This window comes from Myotis yumanensis, unplaced genomic scaffold (assembly GCF_028538775.1).
Source record: "Myotis yumanensis isolate MYYU_CA2020_CCGP unplaced genomic scaffold, mMyoYum1.0.hap1 SCAF_3, whole genome shotgun sequence".
Lineage (NCBI taxonomy): Eukaryota > Metazoa > Chordata > Mammalia > Chiroptera > Vespertilionidae > Myotis > Myotis yumanensis.
In genome coordinates, this window is record NW_027223754.1 from 31117481 (window position 1) to 31136563 (window position 19083).

At 42.9% G+C, this 19083-nt stretch overlaps 1 protein-coding gene across 2 annotated transcripts in view; it reads right to left on the bottom strand.

Annotated features, from left to right (window-relative positions):
• The window catches only part of COL4A2 (collagen type IV alpha 2 chain), a 180658-nt gene that overhangs the window by 65233 nt on the left and 96342 nt on the right, over positions 1 to 19083 (bottom strand). For both annotated transcript variants that reach the window (XM_070408599.1, XM_070408598.1), the window contains exons 5-6: positions 2921 to 3055; positions 2791 to 2835 (exon numbers count right to left, since the gene is read on the bottom strand). In XM_070408599.1, the coding sequence (XP_070264700.1) occupies positions 2791 to 2835; positions 2921 to 3055 (180 nt within the window). The remainder of the gene's footprint in view (positions 1 to 2790; positions 2836 to 2920; positions 3056 to 19083) is intronic.

Consider the following 19083-nt stretch of genomic DNA (forward strand, 5'->3'; position numbering starts at 1 on the left):
ACACTCCTTTTAAGATTTTAAAGCAAGTCAGGTGTTCTAAGATGGCGGGTGGGAGAGGGGAGGCAACATGGTCAAATGTCTTTCGAAGGACTAGGCCAGGTGAAGTCTGTGGGCACCTCAATAGCACTCCCCTGGCTCTGGGAGACATCCAGAGGTAGGGTTAACTATCTATAATTTATGTCCTATGAGACTACAGCCCCTTTTGCTCTTCTTTGCACAAAAGATGTTTAGATATATGCTTTCTTATTATGTAATTTCTTTTTTTAAAAAAATATTTTTATTGGGGAGAGGGAGAGATAGAAACATCAATGATGAGAGAGAATCATTGATCAGCTGCCTCCTGCACGCCTCCTACTGGGGATCGAGCCCGCAACCCAGGCATATGTCCTTGACCAGAATCAAACCGGAGACCCTTCAGTCCACAGGCCAATGCTCTATCCGCTGAGCCAAGCCTGATAGGGCATTTATGTAATTTCTTTAAAATTTTTATTTTCTTAAGAGAAGGCCTAACATAGAGTCCAGAGTAATTTTCGAGGGCGTTAAGATGTCTTTTAGATTTACTTTGAGAAATTTGTAAAATTTCAAGACAAATGAACCAGTTCTACGCCGAGTGCTTGTATTCTGAATGATACTAAGGAATACAGCAAGAAAAGTAGAATTTTTCTTTTGCCTGCATATCTTTCTGCTTGTGATGTTCAAAGCCATTGCTTTCACTTGTGCCATCAGAAAAGAGATCTGATAGCCCTTTCAGCCAACCCTAAAAAGTCAGGGGAATCCTGATGGCTTCCGGAAACCATGGTGAACAATCTCTCCAGCTGTTACAGAGCCAGCTGTCTGATGCCTTCAAAGGAAAGGGCCCTTTTTTGGGGGTTTCTGAAAGCTGACCCTTCAAATCCAGCCAGAGAAACACGCTCTGCAGGTGTTCTGCTTAAGATCCGTGGTATCCTAGGATGTTTTAGCTTAAAATGAACATCTGAATTCCTTAGTCTTCTCCTGAATTATCTATCTGCTGTTGGGTCTTTCTAATTTCCTTAGGATTGATTTGAAATTGCATGCCAATCTGATCTTCTTTTGAAATTGTGCTTCGAGGAAAAATCTCAGTTATATTGAGCTTAATGTCCATCTCTTTTTGTTCATCTGATTAGACACATTTCTGTGTGTACAACTCTACGATTTCCCTGCACATCACTTTTTATACACAACTTCTAAACAGCTAAAATTACTCAGGTCCTTCAAACGCTATGCTCATTAACTGCTTAGAGATGGCAGGTGACATTTGTTAATATGCAGTATCAGGGTTCTGTGGTTAAAGAGACTATATTTAGCAGCACCAAGATTCTGTAGAAAATGATCAGTTATCTGCTCATCATGATCACTGTTCCTTATGATGATTACTCCCTTATTTGTGAAATATTTGCATCTGATATTCAATGAGTATGAAGTGCAGAAATGAATTAAAATATGATACAGATTAGTTACAATATTTTTCCATAATGTCACTCAGATTTAAATCAGATTTCAACTTCCGGAAGCAAAAATATGATAAACAGTTTAAATAGTTCAAGAAAGTAGTTTAAGGACGGGTGAAAAAAAAAAAGATGGGCGATTTAGTTTGAGGCCGTTGGTAGAAAAATACTTTTATTATTTGTTTAACCCTTGAAATCTGCAGATTCTTCGACTGTGCCAATTTCGCAAGATCCTGACCAATGTGAATGCTATTTCCTTATTTGTTCACAGCTGCATGTTTTGTAACTGACGTATCTGAGTGCCTCATTCAGGTGACACTTAGGATCACTGGCCATGTAGGTCTCATGTCTTGTGATCACAACTTCCTTTCTTTAGCTCTGACTGCTTCCTTCTATGGTGGCAAAAGTATTCTTGAATGCGGAGCTAAAATCTGAAGAAAAGGTATGAATTCTCTGTGATGACTCTCCACTCAGGCTCTTTCTCTATTTCTGCAAGGGGACAGCCCTACTTGTGCAGACTGAAGATTCTCTCTCCCTGTGTGTGCACATGCATGCATGCGTGTGTGTGTGTGTGTGTGCGTGTGTGAGCATGGTGATAGAGAACATGTATATGCAGGGGAAGGGTGCAGATATCTGTGCATATGGGTGAAGATCCTTAAACGTCAGCAGCAGACAGATGGGGTGGGTCTGCATGTGTGATGAACACATTTATTCCCGAGAAGGAGCTCTGCAGGAAGCCGGCCCTGGGAACTCTGCTCTCGGGCCCCTGTGAAGAAGGCTGTGAGTCAGGCTGCTTTGTTTATTTTTTTATGCCACAAGAAGTAAAGTAAACTAGGTTAGAAAAACACATTTTATGGCATTTTGAGATTTTCTCATGGATAATCCATGCCTCCTCTTCTCGTTTATGTGTGGTTACTACAAAGAATCTGAGAAGCTGCACAAACGTCCAGCAGGGCTTCATTCCGTCCACGTTCTTGGCTGTGCTACTTTATATTCAGGTTGTTCTTTGGTTCAAACACAATTTCGAGACCGGCTCCTTAGCGAGCACATCCGAGCGATGCTCTAGCTTTTCCTTACATAACACTGCCCGGTTCTAGCAAAGTCTCCTCCATTCTGAAGCCAAGTCCAGAAGAACGTTTACAAGGGAAAAAGTCTGTCCAACATTTGACTGGATTCCGGGAGAAAAAGACCCACATGTAGCCCCACAAATTTTATGTGATGAACAAAAAAGCAGGTTTAGCTCAAGATGTTGCTGTTAAGTCATAAACGTGTTGGTTCCCATGCATACAATGTTTTAAAACTCTAATCTTAACAAAAAACTTACAGGAATTCCGTCAGCACCAGGGAATCCAGAAACGCCTCTTTGTCCCTATAAAGAAGGTAAACAAATTTAATGAAGGTCAACACACCCACTGCCCTCCATAAAACGAGAGGAAATACCAAGTTTTCCGTACCACTTCTCCTTTTGGTCCTATGCTCCCGGGAGAGCCTCTTTCACCCTTGTCACCTTTGCGGCCCTGCAGTCCTGGGAATCCTTGTAACCCTGGGGGCCCAGTGTATCCCTGGTGGCCCACTTGCCCGGGCTGACCCTGTAGAAACAACATACATTCAATTTCCACAGTTAATAGCAATGAATGAGCACTTTCAGTCACGTTGCTTTGGAAACTATGCTTTTCATTCTCAAAGAGCGATGATCTTCAGAGAACATTATATGTAAACTACCATCTGCTGCCACTGTAGCCCCAAAGTGATTTCTGGCAAAGGAGAATTCACAGAGTTTAAAGGAAAAAGGTATTCAATGTAAAGAGAAAATAATCCTAATTTACTAAAGTGATGCTATTGTGAAATGATGATACTATTGCACTGGAGACAGTCAACTCACTTTTTTTTTTTAAAAGTCCTTTCAGCATATAAAAAAGTTCCAAACAAATTTCTAAGATTTTAATCTCTACCCCAATATAATGCATACAACAGATATGGGATGATATTCAAAAGAATTGAAAGCAGAGACTTGAACAGATATTTCTAGAGCATTTTTCACAATAGCCAAAAGTGTCCCATCGAGAGATGAGTGGATGAACGAAATGTGGTCCATCCATATGATGGAACACTATTCACCTTACAAAGAAAGGACATTCTGACACGTTACAACATGGATGAACCTTTAGGAAATTATACTAAGTAAATCAGCCAGTCCCAAAAGGACAAATACTGTGTGATTCCACTTCTATGAGGTTCCTAGAGCAGCTGAATTCATAGAGACAGAAAGGGCATGGGGAGAGGAGAAGGGGAGTCATTGTTTAGTGGGTGCAGAGTTTCCGTGGGGACGATGAGAAAGATCTGGAGATGGAAAGTGGTGATGTTTGCACAACACTGTGGATGTACTTAATGCAACTGAACTGTGTGAAAATGGTTACGATGGTAAATTTTATGTTTTGTATGTTTTACCACAAGGAAAGTAAAAAGATTAAAAAGGGGCTTCTATCTCTCTGATTAATGGAACTAAGTTATGTATTATAGTTAATGTTCTAATGAACCCTCCCAGGTTCACTTAAATGAAAAATAAAGTTCTATGTCTTGATTCCTCTTTCAATGAACAAGTCTGCTGTTTACTCACCATAAAGAACCTTTACCTGCTAAGCCCGATGTGCTTTCACATTTCAAATGCCCATCTGCCTTTAGATCAGTGGTTCTCAACCCTCCTAACGCAGCGACCCTTTAATACAGTTCCTCATGTTGTGGTGACTCCCAACCATAGAATTATTTTCGTTGCTACTTCATAACTGTAATTTTGCTACTGTTATGAATCGAAATGTAAATTATCTGATATGCAGGATGTATTTTCATTGTTACAAATTGAACATAATTAAAGCATAGTGATTAATCACAAAAACAATATGTAATTATATACATGTTTTCCGATGGTCTTAGGCGACCCCTGTGAAAGGGTTGTTCTTCCCCTAAAGGGGTGTCAACCCACAGGTTGAGAACCGCTGCTTTAGATGGAGGGGGGACTGAGCCATTACTTCTAGTCTTCTCTTCCATTGCCTACGAGTAACTCTTCCTATATAAACGGTGCAGCTAAAGAGTTTGTTAGTCATTACAGAATGTTTACAGTCTGTCTGCAACATTCCACACAGCTGAGGTGAAGCAAACAACTTCAAAATGCAGGCCAAGCCGCAGCATTAACGTCACAGACAGACCGGCGTAGAGGTTGCTTTGGGGTGGAAGCAACTGATGGAAATTAAGGTTTCAGCTGGCGAATGAGACCTCTCCCCAAGCTCGGGACCCCTGACTCCTCAGACAAAGGGGACTTGCAGGAATCTCCCTGGGCAAGGTCAGAGTTTTAGAGATAGCGAGTTCTCCTGCCCCACCCTCCACATGTTCCAGAAGAGTCCAGTCAGCGCAGAAAGCAGCAGTCACTGAGGGTAGTATCTTATGTTGTGGCAAAGCCAATATACTTAATATCTTTGAAGAATGTGATAAAAATAAGGCTTCCTAATTGAGGGAGATTGTGGTCAAAGACAGACAGCTCTCACCTCGGACATGCGATACCCCAGGCTCACGCTCGTCGAATTCCAGTCAGGGGTCTTAGTATGCTACATCTGCTGTAAATTTGGGGACAAAATATGCTTTGATCCTGGTTTTTATGACTTTTTCCCAGTTGTGCTCATTTTTGTTTTGTTTGTGGCTCTGTCAGAATATAGCCTTCCTGTGATCATATACCATGCCCCTAAGCCTTACGTTCCCTAATCATCATGAGGCTTGTCAGTGTTTACAGGGAGTGTCCTTTGGGGGATAAAATGTTCTTCATTAGTACTGTCATTTTTTTCTGTCCATAAACTTTATCTCTATCCAGGGGATTACTGTATGGAGCCAACTAAGGGGAACACGCACTGCTCATCAAATTGGAATGTGTGTCTTAATGATGAAAAGCCACATTGCACTCATTAACCTTTCCTCAATTTTCTTTGATGAGGAAAGTGACTACATCATGTACTCATTTTCCTTCCATTGTCAGTAAACTTCTTTATACCCATAAAGTCTTGGATGGGAAGTCTGACTTTTAGAATAAAACTCTAATCTTCCCTTTTCTGGAGCAAGTTGTCAATTATTTCTTTTTATTGAGGTGAAATTCCCATAATGTAAAACAAATCATTTTACAGCGGTTCTAGAACATTCACAATGTCCTCTATCTAGTTCCAAAACGTTTTCATCATCCTGGAAGGAAGCCTCATGCCCACTGAGCAGTCACTCCCTGTTCCTCCCCACCCCAGTTTCTGGTAACCACAAATCTGCTTTTGGTTTCTGTGGATTTATCCATTCTTGATATCTATATATATAAAAGCCCAAGTGACCAGTTAACTGGTTGCTATGACATGCACTGACCACCAGGGGGCAGACACTCAATGCAGGAGCTGCCCACAATGGTCAGTGTGCTCCCACAATGGGAGCGCAGCTCAGCTGACCGACGGGTGCCAGATGCTGGGCTCACGGCTGGCAAGCGCCGCTGTGGTGGTGCGAGCCTCTCCCGATTGGCACTGTCTGGGCGCAAGCCTGTGGCAGGCGTAGCGGGCCAGAATGAGCGGGAGTGGTGCGGCACAGGCCCCGGCTCAGGCTCCTCCCCAGCTGCCTGCTGTGGCCCGATCCCCACAGGCCATGCAGAGGGACCCCACCGGTGCACAAATCCATGCACCAGGCCTCTAGTTTCATATAAGTGAAATCATATGTATGCTATGTGACCATTTTTGTCTGGCTTCTTTCACTTATACTTTTTTTGAGGTTCATCCATGCTTGATCATGTATCAGTACTTTATTCATTTTTTTCCTTTATTGGTTAAGGTATTACATATGTGTCCTTATCCCCCCCATTCACCCCCCCCCCCCCCACTCGTGCCCTCACCCCCTTGGCTGAATTATATTCCATTGCATGGATAGACCACAATTTGTTGGTTGTAAATAGTGCTATAAACATGCATGCACAAGTATCTGTTTGAGTCCTTGTTTTCAATTCTTTTGGGTACGTCCCTAGAAGTGGACTTGCTGAATCCTATGGCAATTCTATGTCTATCTTTTGAAGAAACTGCCATACTGTTTTTCACAGTGGCTGCACCATTTCACATTCCCACCAACGGTGTGTGAGAGTGCCAGATTTCTCCACATCCCTGTCGAAGATTGTTATTTTCCATTAAAAAAAATTTATAGCCATCCTAGTGGGTGTGAAGTTGGTGTCATTCTAAAGAGACATCTTGAGCTTCTGGCAGATGGAACATTTCACAAAATTCCATCCAGCTTCCGGCCTGGGGAAGGGCCAGGAAGAGTCTGGAGAGAATCCACAGTAGAGCCCCGTCCTCTGGGACTGAACTCAGTCTTGCCACAGTTCAAGCCTTATGTTGCTGGGACTTAGGGAACATCTTTGTCACGACCCAATGGCCTTCTAATGCATGTTTCGGCCATTAGGGACAGAGATCTTTCCCAAGGATATCCTGCCCATGCTGGCATCGTGTGTGTTTGTCAAGAGCAGTTGCAATGGTCAGGTAAATAAAGAGGATTTCCCTCTGTGCTAATTAGTCATCATCATTAGCAACTTCCACCCTCAGTTGAAAAGTCCCAATTGGAAAAGTTATTTCCATCTCTTCCTTTTCTTTTGTAATAAGTGATGTAAAAATAAAAATTAGCCCAGAAAGAACAGGACTCTAGTTTAAATGTTTTTTGCATAAATTTCAAAAGCTCCTGGGTGACCAACGCTCCTAAAATTCCTGCACTATACTCAACAAAAGAATTTGCACAAAAGAATTTCTTGAAAGCCAACGGGCCATAGACTATGCCCCGTCCCACCAGAGAATTTGATTTGTGTGAATGTGTTACTTCCTAGGAAACAGGATAATGAAAAGTAGCATTTACTTGTGTGTCCTCTGGGATGAAGCACTGTTACAGCTCTTAAAAATGGTTCTTCTTCTAATGGCCTTCTGAGGTGGTTCTAATAAAACATGCTATTTTTTTTTTTTAAATGGTTCATCTCATGTCATCCCCATAACAAATGCATAAAGCAGGCATCTCCCTCACTTGTGAGAGGAGGGACAATGGGGGCTTGGGAAGGTTCGGGAGGAAGAACTGACTGTTACGCCAACGGGTCTGGGGAGTGAGGCTGCCTCTGAAGCCCCCCATCTTCCATTAGCCCTTCTTACTCAAGTGAGGTCCATGAGCTGCGTCAGCCGCCTGGGACCCTGAGAGAAATGCAGTCTCAGGCCCGGCCCAGACCTCCTGGCCTGCACTGGACATGACCCTCAGCAGGTTTCTTAAGCGTACCGAAGTTTGAGAATCATGGCATGGCCCCATCCTCCTTCCCTTTCTGATGTTCTCATAGGAGGATCAGCTATCTTTTGTTATTATTATTTTAATTTTTTTCCTTTTTGTTAAGTTTATTGGGGTGACACTGGTTAAGAAAATGATACAGGTTTCAGGCGCACAGTTCTACAACACATCATCTGGACACTAGTCAGCAAGACTCTGTCCATCACCATTTATCTCCCCTACATCCTCCTCCACCTCCCCACATCCGACAGGTATCTTTTAACAAGAAAAGTATCTTATGTACGAAGTTGGCTCTTAGAAGGAAGGCCAGGCTTCCTGAGTCAGACAGAGGAAAATATTTATGTCTGTTAAATGCTATTTCTAATTACAATTTTCTTAGTCTTATGCTTCAGTGATATCTGCAGCAAGACAGAACGAACTTTGATCACTGTTAGGGTGGAAGGTTGCACAATGCCTCCTCCCTTTTGAAATCACTACTGGAGTATGTGTGGGATGCCCGGGGTCAGTTTTGGAAGTCGAAGTCTGAAAAAGTGGATAGAATGAGTCCAGACTTGACTGCACATTGCTTAAATACCACGGCTGTGGAGTGAACGCACTTAAAGTCCTGAGACACTTACTAAGCTTTCATGAATTTAGAATTTTCACTTCCGCAAAAGGGGCAAAATATAATTGGATATGTGCATGGGTGGAATAACGCTAAAATTTACTTCAGATGCGAAAGCAAAGGCAGAAGATATGGTTAATCGGGGCCCCAAGAAATTTCACACTGATCCAACCCCAAGGTGGTGCCTGTTTGCACTCATAGTTCAGTAACCTTACAACTCGCCTTGGGTGGGGAAGTAAGAGGAGCTTCATGTGTCAGGAAAGGATAAAGCGAGATGTTTCCAAGGATAAAACCTGCTTCACTGCACATCAGGATTTTCAATCTACAGTACAGGGTTTTCCTGGTAGAATAAGAATAAGCTTTTCATGAGTTACTGGCCAACATCTGAATACTAGGAAATCCCTTCTCCTTCCTAAGTTTACTCTTCCTGCCTCCCCTTTTATGGGCACTGGGCGCCCCACCAGACACCCCATATCCTCTGTAGTCTCCTGGGGGCCCCTCCCTTCCTTGGCTGTTGACGATGTGTTCCAGACCTTCCCGGCCTTCTGATGCTGCAATTCTTGGTGACTCTCAGGGGATTCCAGCCTAATTCCCAGCTTATCCTCTGAGCTGTTCACACACATTCGAAAATATGTAAAATGGCTCCAAAGGCAGGAAGGGCTGCATTTTAAGATTCAGGAAGACGATTCCTTCATCTAAAATTTAGAACTGGTCATTGTTCTTAGGGATGATCATGGGCATTTGTGAGCAATTTCTTGATGACCTTGGCAGGATAAATTAATACCATATTCCAAGCTAATATGTAAAGACTGTATTAGAAGAGTGTGTTAATGTATAATAAGTATCAGTAAATAATGGATGACTGCCTCCATGAAGAACAGGCAGAGCTGATGTTAAATGTGCTGTTTTACCTAAAGCTTCTTATTTAGCACATAACAAAACATTAGCCCTGCCCTGGGTACTATTCCAAATTAAGGACTCCACTTCTATGAGGCAAAATTATATGAGCTTTTGGAATTCTTGCTTTCTAAAATTATCTGACACAGATTATAAGACTAGTGTCCACATAAAGAAAATAACATCCACCATGTGTACAGAAATAACCCTTGACCCTACCTCTCTCCATTACAAACATTTAGTCAAAATGGATCATAGACTTAACTGTAAGAGCTAAGGCTATTATAATTCTAGAGGAAAATATAGGGAAGAATCTTCATGAGCCTGGATTGGCAAAGATTTCTTAGCTAAGACACAAACGTCACAAGCCATCAAAGAAAACATAAGATTAATAAGTGTGATCTTTAAGATGCAGTAACACATAAAAGCAGGCTACAGACTGGGAGAAATGTTTACAAACACATATCTGATAAATGACTTTTATCCAGAATATAGAAAGAACTCCCAGAAATCAATAAGGCAATGAATAACCCAATGAAAAAAGCAGGCAAAAGATTTCCATGGAGCCTTCACCAAGGATGATTTGCATGAGTGGAAAGTCAACTTTTGAAAAGATGCTAAGCATCGAGAGAGTAAATTAAATCCACAATAAGATATAACTGCAATCACTAGAATGGCTGGCGCACAGAGAAAACACCGGTGATGCCAAGTGCTGGAGAGGAGGTGGAGGGAGCTCCCCCGCTCGCTGCTGCTGGGAAGGCTAAGTGGGGCGGCCACTTTGAGACGGAGGCAGTTTCTTATACAGTGCAACATATACCTGCCGAAAGGCATGTAGGTAAATATCCACAGTGGCTTGATTTATTTTAGTGAAAAACTGGAAACAACCTGAATGTCCATCAGCTGACAAGTGAAGCAACAAACTGGTATGTCCATAAAGTGGAACATTAGTCAGCAGTAAAAAGGAAGACACTGTCTGACATGTGTAACAAGGACGAATTACGCAGGCAGACTCAAAGGCTCCGGTCCTATTTATGTGATATGATGCGATCACCCTATTTATATGACATTCTAAAGAAGGCAAAACTAGGGACAGAAAACAGGTCAGTGGTTGCCAGGGGTGGGGCAGAGGGAGGGGACTGACTGAAAAGGGCACTGGGAAACTTTGGGTGCGGGGGGGGAGGGTCATGGGCTTGTCTTATATCATGATTTGGGTGGTTGTTACATGGCTGTATACATTTGTCAATAGTCATTGGTTTACACGTAAATGATGCCTCAATAAACTCGACCTAAATACTAACAACCACAAAAGGAGTCTGGTGAAGGCAAAGATTAAGAAGAGAAGGCCTGAGGTTCATGGTCACATTGGGTATGACCAGATCCCTTTCATACATTCCTACCAGTGAATTTACGACAGATAATATTTAGAAAAGGAAGAAGAGTGGACACTAAAAACTAAAATAAAACAAAACCCACAAACAACATTTAGCCAAATGCCTTTAAAAAATGTCGGCCAGAGAAATGAACAAATCTGAAGAAATCGAGACCTAGCTTTCCTTGTTTGGAATCTGGTCCGTGTGGGTGTGATCCTAATGGAAATGAGACCCGGCCAGCACACAGCCCACAGAACAGCACCGCCCAAAGGGAGCCAGGACCAAATTAGACGCACGAGTGAAAATAAGCCCAAGACATCACCAGTTTCCATTATGCATGATTTTCAGAAAAAAACTCACAAAGATCAGCAGGTGTCTTCCGAGACTCTAAGACGCTCTGGTTATAGTTGTATTGGAAATGATTTGACTTGGACAGAGTCACATTTTAAAGCAGATAAAAATGTATCATCTCAGGTTCTCCACCCACAGGACCCATAAGTCGAAAACCTCTGCCCCTTATTCTAAAAACAGGCTGTCCAAGGGCAGTCCCACTCAATGGCTTTGAGTCTAATGAGAGGCCAAGCTTTTTATAGCCTGGATGTGATTTTGCTTGGCATATGCCGGAAAAGTTGATTTTCTGGGAAAGCCTTTCACTGCCTCTGTGCTTGCGGCAATAAATACATTTCGTTTGCCTGAAGGTGAACCGTTGCCTAACAGACAGACTTGATTTCCTAAGCCTCCTGTCCTCCAACAAGACACGGAGTTGAATGTGGATGAGCCAGGGCCTTTGGGAGCAGAGCTGGCAGGGGAGGAATGGGCTGGAAGAAGCAGATTCCAGGGCCAAGGGAGGCACACAGAGAACTCTGGTTGTCAAGCCTCCCATTAAGTATGAAACACTCTAACTAGGAGCTGTCAACATGGGATAGAACAAGATCAACGATCATCATCAAACAACCTTTCTATCATTATGAGTTAATAACACAGGGTGGCTTCGGACTATACTTATATGATTAGAAAGTGGCAACTACAACAGGCAGAAACTCCTGAGTCACCCAAATCATAAAGCTACAGGTAAATCAAATAGTTAGCTGTCCATATTTATGGCCTCAATGATAGGCTATTAATTTTCATGGGCCAAATGCACGTGCCAATATTTTACTGGTGTTCTTAGGTCATGTTCTTAGGTTATACTCAAGTGTGGCGTGACTCACAGTAGAGATTGCGTGTTCTAATGACTGTGTTTCTGTCATTGCCCAGTGGGGAGCTCTGTACATAGGGATTGGTCAACACCCCAGGGAATGCTGCCTACTAATGGAAGGAGCAAGAGGAAATATGGTGAGCATGGCCTTCCAAATATTGGCCATCCTGCTATGACTGTCCACGAGGCTGGGAGCCCTTGAGAGTGACATTTTAGCATCTGTGGCACAGACCAGGGACAGAACCAACAGTTACATCTATTTTGCATTTAGACTAAACAGAGTCACAGGAGAGAAAATATTCTTGAAGTTGGCATTGTATGGAGTTGGTCTGTTACGAAAAATAATTGGCCAACAGAAAGAAAAGGTTAAGAGCAAGAGCAGATTCTGACCTGGCTTTGGTACACAGATTCTTATTTGAAATGTTCCTGAATGGGACAAGTTGTAAATAGAGCTCCAAATCCGCTGTCATTACAAAAGGTGTGACTATCACTCTTCTCTTCTTCCTCCTCTCCCTTCTATTCCGCCTTCCTTGGCTTTAACTCATTTATCTGTTATTTTATATTCATTAAAGTTACTTAGTGTTTTCATTTCCTTTTAAAGACTTTTAAATTTACATACAATAAAAACCACTTTGTGCGTGTCTATCGTTCTGTGAGTTTTGAAAAGTGCTCAGAGTTGCATTTGTCTTAATCCCCTGAGCTGCTCCTTTGCTAATCACTGATCTCTCTCTCCAGCCGCGTGGCTTTGCCTCTTCTAGACTGTCATACAAATGGAATCATCTAGTATGTCATCCTTTGAGCCTGGCTTCCTTCACTCAGCATCATGCATTTGAGATTCACCCGCCCTGTTTCTGTCCCAGTTCTGTGTACCAACCGTTTGGTCCTTTGTATCCTTGAGGCATGTTTGTTGCGTCCCAATAGCACAATTTGTTTACCCATTCACTTGTGGAAGGACATCTGAATTGCTTCCAGTTTCTGGTGAATGTGAATTGGGCTCTTTAAACATTCATGTATGGTTTTTTGGCATGGATGTACTTATAAATAGGCAAGAATGGGATTGCTGGGTCATACAGAAAGGGTATGTTTAACTTTATGGAAAACAATTGCAGCCCTGGCCAGTGTGGCTCAGCTGGTTGGAGCACTGTCCTGTGCACCGGAAGGTTGCAGGTTCTATTCCCAGTAGGGTACATACCTAGGTTGTGGGTTTGCGTAGGAGGCAACCAATTGATGTATCTCTCTCACATCCATGTTTCTCCTCTCCCCTCTCTCTCCCTTCCTTCCTGTCTAAAAACAAAATAACAACAAAAACAAACAGCTGCAGAACTGTTTTATAGCCTGGCTGTTCCATTTTGTATTCCCACCAGCAATGTAAGAGAGCTCCAGGTGCTTGTCAGCACTTGGTGTCATCAGTTTTGTTCTCTTAGCCATTCTCTAGGGCTGCAGTGCTCATTTCTTTTACTAATCTCATTCCTTTTGATTAACAGTTTCTATCTGTTTGCTAATCCTAGATCCAGTTCAGGGGGCAGTGGTTCCCTCTGATATATTGCTGGAGTCATATATAGTGGGGGCTTCCATCTTGGGTTGTAGCATGACCTGCCCACTTGTGGCTTCCCACACGCTTATACTCTGCTCCAGGCTAACTGAGTTCCTGACAATTGGGTCAATTTCTCTTGTACCTCAGGGCCTTTGCACATGCCTGCCATAATTGCCTGATGACTCCTAGGGGCACTAGAGGACATTTTCCTGACCCAGGAACTAGATTAGATGCTCCCTCAACTTGCTTTTATCACAGCACTCACTGTGTTGTACATTGGGACATGCCTCATTTGAGCTTCAGTCTCCAACATCTTATAGCAGTTGACATGCATAATAACATGATCCAGTGTTATGTTAAGTAAATTCATTTAACTGCCTGTTAAGTAAATGAATTATGGGTGCTACAATTACTTAGTTCTGCCTGACTCCAAATTCAGGTTTTTCCCACATGGAAGTAAAAAGCCAGAGTGTCCTATTTTTAGGGCAGTTTTCATATCCATTGTAATATGTTCATGATTTCTCTTTTTAAAAAATATATTTTTATTGATTTCAGAGAGGAAGGGAAAGGGAGAGAGAGAGAGAAGCATCAACGATGAGAGAGAATCACTGATTGGCTGCCCCCTGCGCGCCCCACACTGAGGATTGAGCCTGCAACCTGGGCATGTGCCCTGACCAGGAATTGAACTGTGACTTCCTGGTTCATAGGTCGACGCTCAACCACTGAGCCAGGCTGGCCGGGCTGTTCATGATTTCTAAACCTCTTCTGAACCCAGCTTCAGTGGATAACACTGTGGAGGGCTACCACCCTCTTATTCTATCCCCTCAATTCCTTAAGTCACCTTACTATGTGAAAATATGTCACTCATAACCTCAGCTCTTTTCCAGTCCCCAGGCCGACCTGTGGGATTTCTGATTCTTGGGTCTACCTGATGACTTGGTTCTTTCCGTCTGCATTGTCAGAGAGAATGCTTTCCAGGCCTCTAAAACGCAATCATGAAAAAGGACCACCCAGACATGTGGCAGGGAGTGCTGGCCCTATCAAAATCGGGCTTAGGACCTGGTAGATAAACAAGACATGATCTGCTGAAATCAAGCGCGAAGAAATGAGGCAACGGCTTTGGAATGCCAGGACTCCCTCCTCCGGGAGATTTAGTTCTGGTAATATTTGAACCAAGATATTTTGAGGACAAACGTCGGTGATACGCCAAACATGCTTAAGCCATTTAACGAAACTACCGTGACTCAGGAGGGTTAAAGGTTATAGAGAAAATGTGGGAGTTGGCTAACACGGGTCTGTGAAAAAGCTATAAAAGGAAGATTTCCCAAGGCTTACTAAATGGACCTGCTTTAAAATAAAATTTTAACTTTCTATCAACAAAAAGACACCTTCTTATTACCTTTTATATTCTCGGTCTAAGGAAAGCAGAGACTAGAAGGAATATCATGCAGTTCTCCTGATCAACACTAGATGGCAGTCAGTTGCATTCTTTGGGAGCAAAGAACCCACCCCACTTGACTTCAGATTTGCAATGTCAAATATTTTGTGATTGTTTTGGGTTATGATGTCACCCCTCAATGGAACAGAGGGCAGATCCCTCAGTTGTCATGGGGAGCAAACTTCCCATGGGGAAAATTCTGATGAAAATTTTGATTGCAGAATTCCAATGGTGTCTAAAGAGCATATCAAATTCCATTTTTCTTTTTAAAGGGTGGCTGAACTCACTCAATAATTAATTATTTTATAATTTCATTTCCTTTTGACTTGCTCAAAGGAATATGTCCTAAATATATATAGATATGTGAGGACCTGTTAGACCCAGACCCAGTGCAGAGTTCTAAGAGATAGCGATCAAGTTATTGGAGTTGATCCCTGTGTGGGACTAAGTTATAAGAGCAACTATCATTTCTAGACTAGAGCATTTACTGTTTGGAGCACTTTCCAAAAGTAAACTGATTTCATCCCTGCAACACCTCTATCAGGTAGGTGCTGTTCTTATATTCATTTTATGGGTGAAGAAACTGAGGCCTACAGTGGCCTGAGTGGCTCAGCTAGCTTGGACAGGAAGGGATGCACACCCAGCCTTTTAAAACAGTTCCAGAAGGCATTGTCACTGTGCACATGAACATCTCTTGCGTAATGAATATGACTTTGGACCCTGAAAATATCTCTTTGACTAATCTTCATGAAGCTATAATCGAGCCAAAAGCAGATGGACAAATTGACAAAAATAAACACATGTATGCTTGGGTTCAGGGAAAACAGACCTAGTCACCATCCTGCAGTGATTATCTAAGAACCTGCTTCTTTGCTGTAACCCAACAGCTGCTCAATGGTGACCATTTCACGGTTTATTAATCCTTCTTCTGCTAGAAAGTGACCGGAGCAGAAAGAGAAGGTGAAACCCAAACAAGTCAGTTCTGTTACTTTTTAGCAACTCTGGTTAAAAGGTATGCAAGGGAGGCCTGGGGTGCAGGTGGGGGCAGGGAATGGAGCTGTAGGCTAAAACACTGAACTATCAAAATACTGGTGGAGCCCTAACCGGTTTGGCTCAGTGGATAGAGTGTCAGTTTGCGGACTCAAGGGTCCCAGGTTCAATTCTGGTCAAGGGCATGTACCTTGGTTGCGGGCACATCCCCACTGGGGAGTGTGCAGGAGGCAATTGATCGATGTTTCTAACTCTCTATTCCTCTCCCTTTCTCTCTGTAAAAAAATCAATAAAATATATTTAAAAAAATACTAGTGGACTAGTTAGATAGATCTCATAATCTATGCTTTCTCTGGCTTCCATTAATAGAGTTCTTGTTGAAGAAAGATTGCATTAGAAAGATTTCTGAAGGGTTGTGGACCTTTTCTTACATAAAAAGATTGAATCGTTAAGCAATTCTTGAATGAAGGGTTTAGCAGGATTTTGGAGAGAATACGCTTTCAGGTACAGGGAAGTTTATAGAAAATCAAGTGCACACCACCTGGGAGAACAAATTCATTCAAGGAGAAGATCATCCTGGTTAAGAAGACTGGGTGGGGTGAGCCTCACGCATTAACTTCAGATGGAACTGAGGAATAAAAAGGAAGGCAGTACACACCACTGGCCATTTCTGATGGGGGTAGAACTCTCCTGGAGAGGAGGGAAGGTCTGAATGGGTAGCTATTGGTTGTGAACAAATTAAAAAGGGTATAAAAGTGACTTCTAATTTGATGTTGGGAGAGACAGTATGAGATAGGATGGTAGTTGTTTCCTAGAGTAAGTGTGAGAAAAAAGAAATCATTGAAAGAGATGCTGAAGGACATGGATGAGAAGATGGTAGGTGGGAACTCATGGAGGGAAGGGTGTTAGAGGGGTAACTGAGATGTTAGCATCAGAGGCAGGAGTCTTGAAATCAGGTGGTGAAGGGACCTCCATGTTAGTTAATCATAGGGGGCTGTCCAAGAATATAGAGATGCTGGTGGCCTGCCAATGACCAGAATATACTTGCGCAGAGCTGGAAGACACCCTCAGAATGTCAGAACCACCATAAGGTACATATACTTGATATGGATGCATGAAATGATAAGCTTGGGGGCAAATCCTAGAGAAAGACCTAATCTAACTTTGGATATGAGGATGACGAGCCCTAAGTGGCCTGGACCAGGTAACACGGCAAGCTAGTGGTGAGCAGCCTGGCATTCCGGTTCACTAATTTTTCATATTCCATATTGCACTGGAAGTTTGATAGTGGGAAAGGTTAAATGATAGATAGTAACACCAGATCAAAATCCAATCTTCCTGATTTACATGTTTAAAAGTATCTAACATTTTGGAAATTGCTCCTCAAAGTATTTTTGCAAAGATATTATCAATAATAGTACTTAGGGCATTGTTGAAAGTTCTGGAGCTACTGATAAGTCAGAGCCACATGATGGCAATGCTTGTGAGCCACAGCGTGGATGTGAGCTAGTCTTTAGCCCACTGTCAGGGTTAAATCTAGTTCACAAAGGACTGGCATTCACCATTGGGCTTGACGCTGCAGATGGCTATCTGGACATCCTGGACGCCCTCGTAAGAATCCCCGCTGTAGAACGAGTATTTGGACAGACATTGAACACACATCCGCAATTAAAAAAGGAACAACAAACCACGAGAAATTGATCTTTTTTCAGTCTGGTGGAAAGATAATGGATGGCTCATTTGTCCAGACAAGAAACCCAAGGTCTTGGGCGAGAGGAAACCAAATGACATTAACATTCATTCCAGAGAAGTGACTCAGCTGGCGTACTGTTCTCATGACATGGGGCGAAAACAACCTCCAGAACATTAGTTCTTCTCAACAAATTGGTTGTAGGAAAAAATAAATAGCAGTTTTCATCCACAGAATGAGCAGCAACAACTGTGTCCAGCTGCACTTCCAAGGCACACATTTATTCCTGATATGCTTCTTGTGCATTTGAGGTTCTACACAGATCTTATGACAGCACATATGACAAGCGAAGATGCACACGGTTCATTTCATCAGTGGGGAGCGATCATGGAGAGAGTTGAAGTATAGATCTCGGTTAGGGTTGTGAGAAGCATGGAAATTCTTGCTTTCCTTGGGGGCTAGAATATCTACCTTGTCTTTTATCCATTACAAATTCAGCTTCTTAACGGGATTACCTCCAGAAAGCCTCACCCATGATGCCTTTGTAAGATGATGCCGTGTGTGTGTGTGTGTGTGTGTGTGTGTGTGTGTGTGTGTGTGTCTTGTTCTCCATCATCATCATGGCCTTCTGGGTTGGTCCTTCTTTGAATGTGGTGTGCAGCCAGGCAGGAGCAACACACCGAGGGTGTTTAGAGTTTTCTCTCTGCATCTATGCCTGGCCACATGGAAGGTTTTTCACACTAAAACATTCCTATTTCTCACTCCAAAAGATCCCTGATCTGACGATGGCCCAAACAGAGTACTTTGCGGGGCTGATGCTTTATGAATCAGCGGTGATGACAGACAGCCCTGACAGGGAGGGAGAAATGGCAGCACTCGGGGAAGCTCCCAGCTGTCCTGACATCACCTCTGAGTGTGGTTTTGGGGAAGCATCTTGATTGGGAGCATTTTTTTCTGTATCTGATAGAACTTGAACACATTCCAAATCTACTTCCTATCTCCCATTCACACCTCAAACCAGGGCAAGGGTTTCTGCCTGGGCACTTGGACAAACTCTCCCCTCAACCATCAGCAATGACGTAATTTCCACTGTGAGGGCCTTTCTCAGCTTCCAGAACCTTAGCAGCACCCAGCGGGGTGGTCTCTTTTCCCTTCTTCAAATAGTCTCCTCTCTTGGATGCTGGTTCTCTTTGGAGTTTTTTTGTACACCTCTGACTTATCCTGTTTGGCCTCCTTCCTTCACCCCCATTCTGTAAAAGGCTGGTTTTCTTTGGGGGTCTAGCTATTAGCTCTTTTTTTCCTAAGCACTCTTGAGACACACCCTCTAGTTTGAGGTAAATTGCATCAGGGAACATTTCGAGGAAGGCGATTCTTATCTCCCTGCCTGATGTCTCTACCTAGATGTCCCTCAGACACTTTAGACTCAGCACGTCTGATGGTGAACTTATCTCATTTCCTCCAGCCTTGCTCCCAGCAAAAACCAAAGAACAGTGACCAGCCCTTCTCAGCCCCTCAGTTCACAGCAAAACATCAATCTAGACGCCAAACCTACAATGGGGGGTACACTGTTGGCTCCTTCTC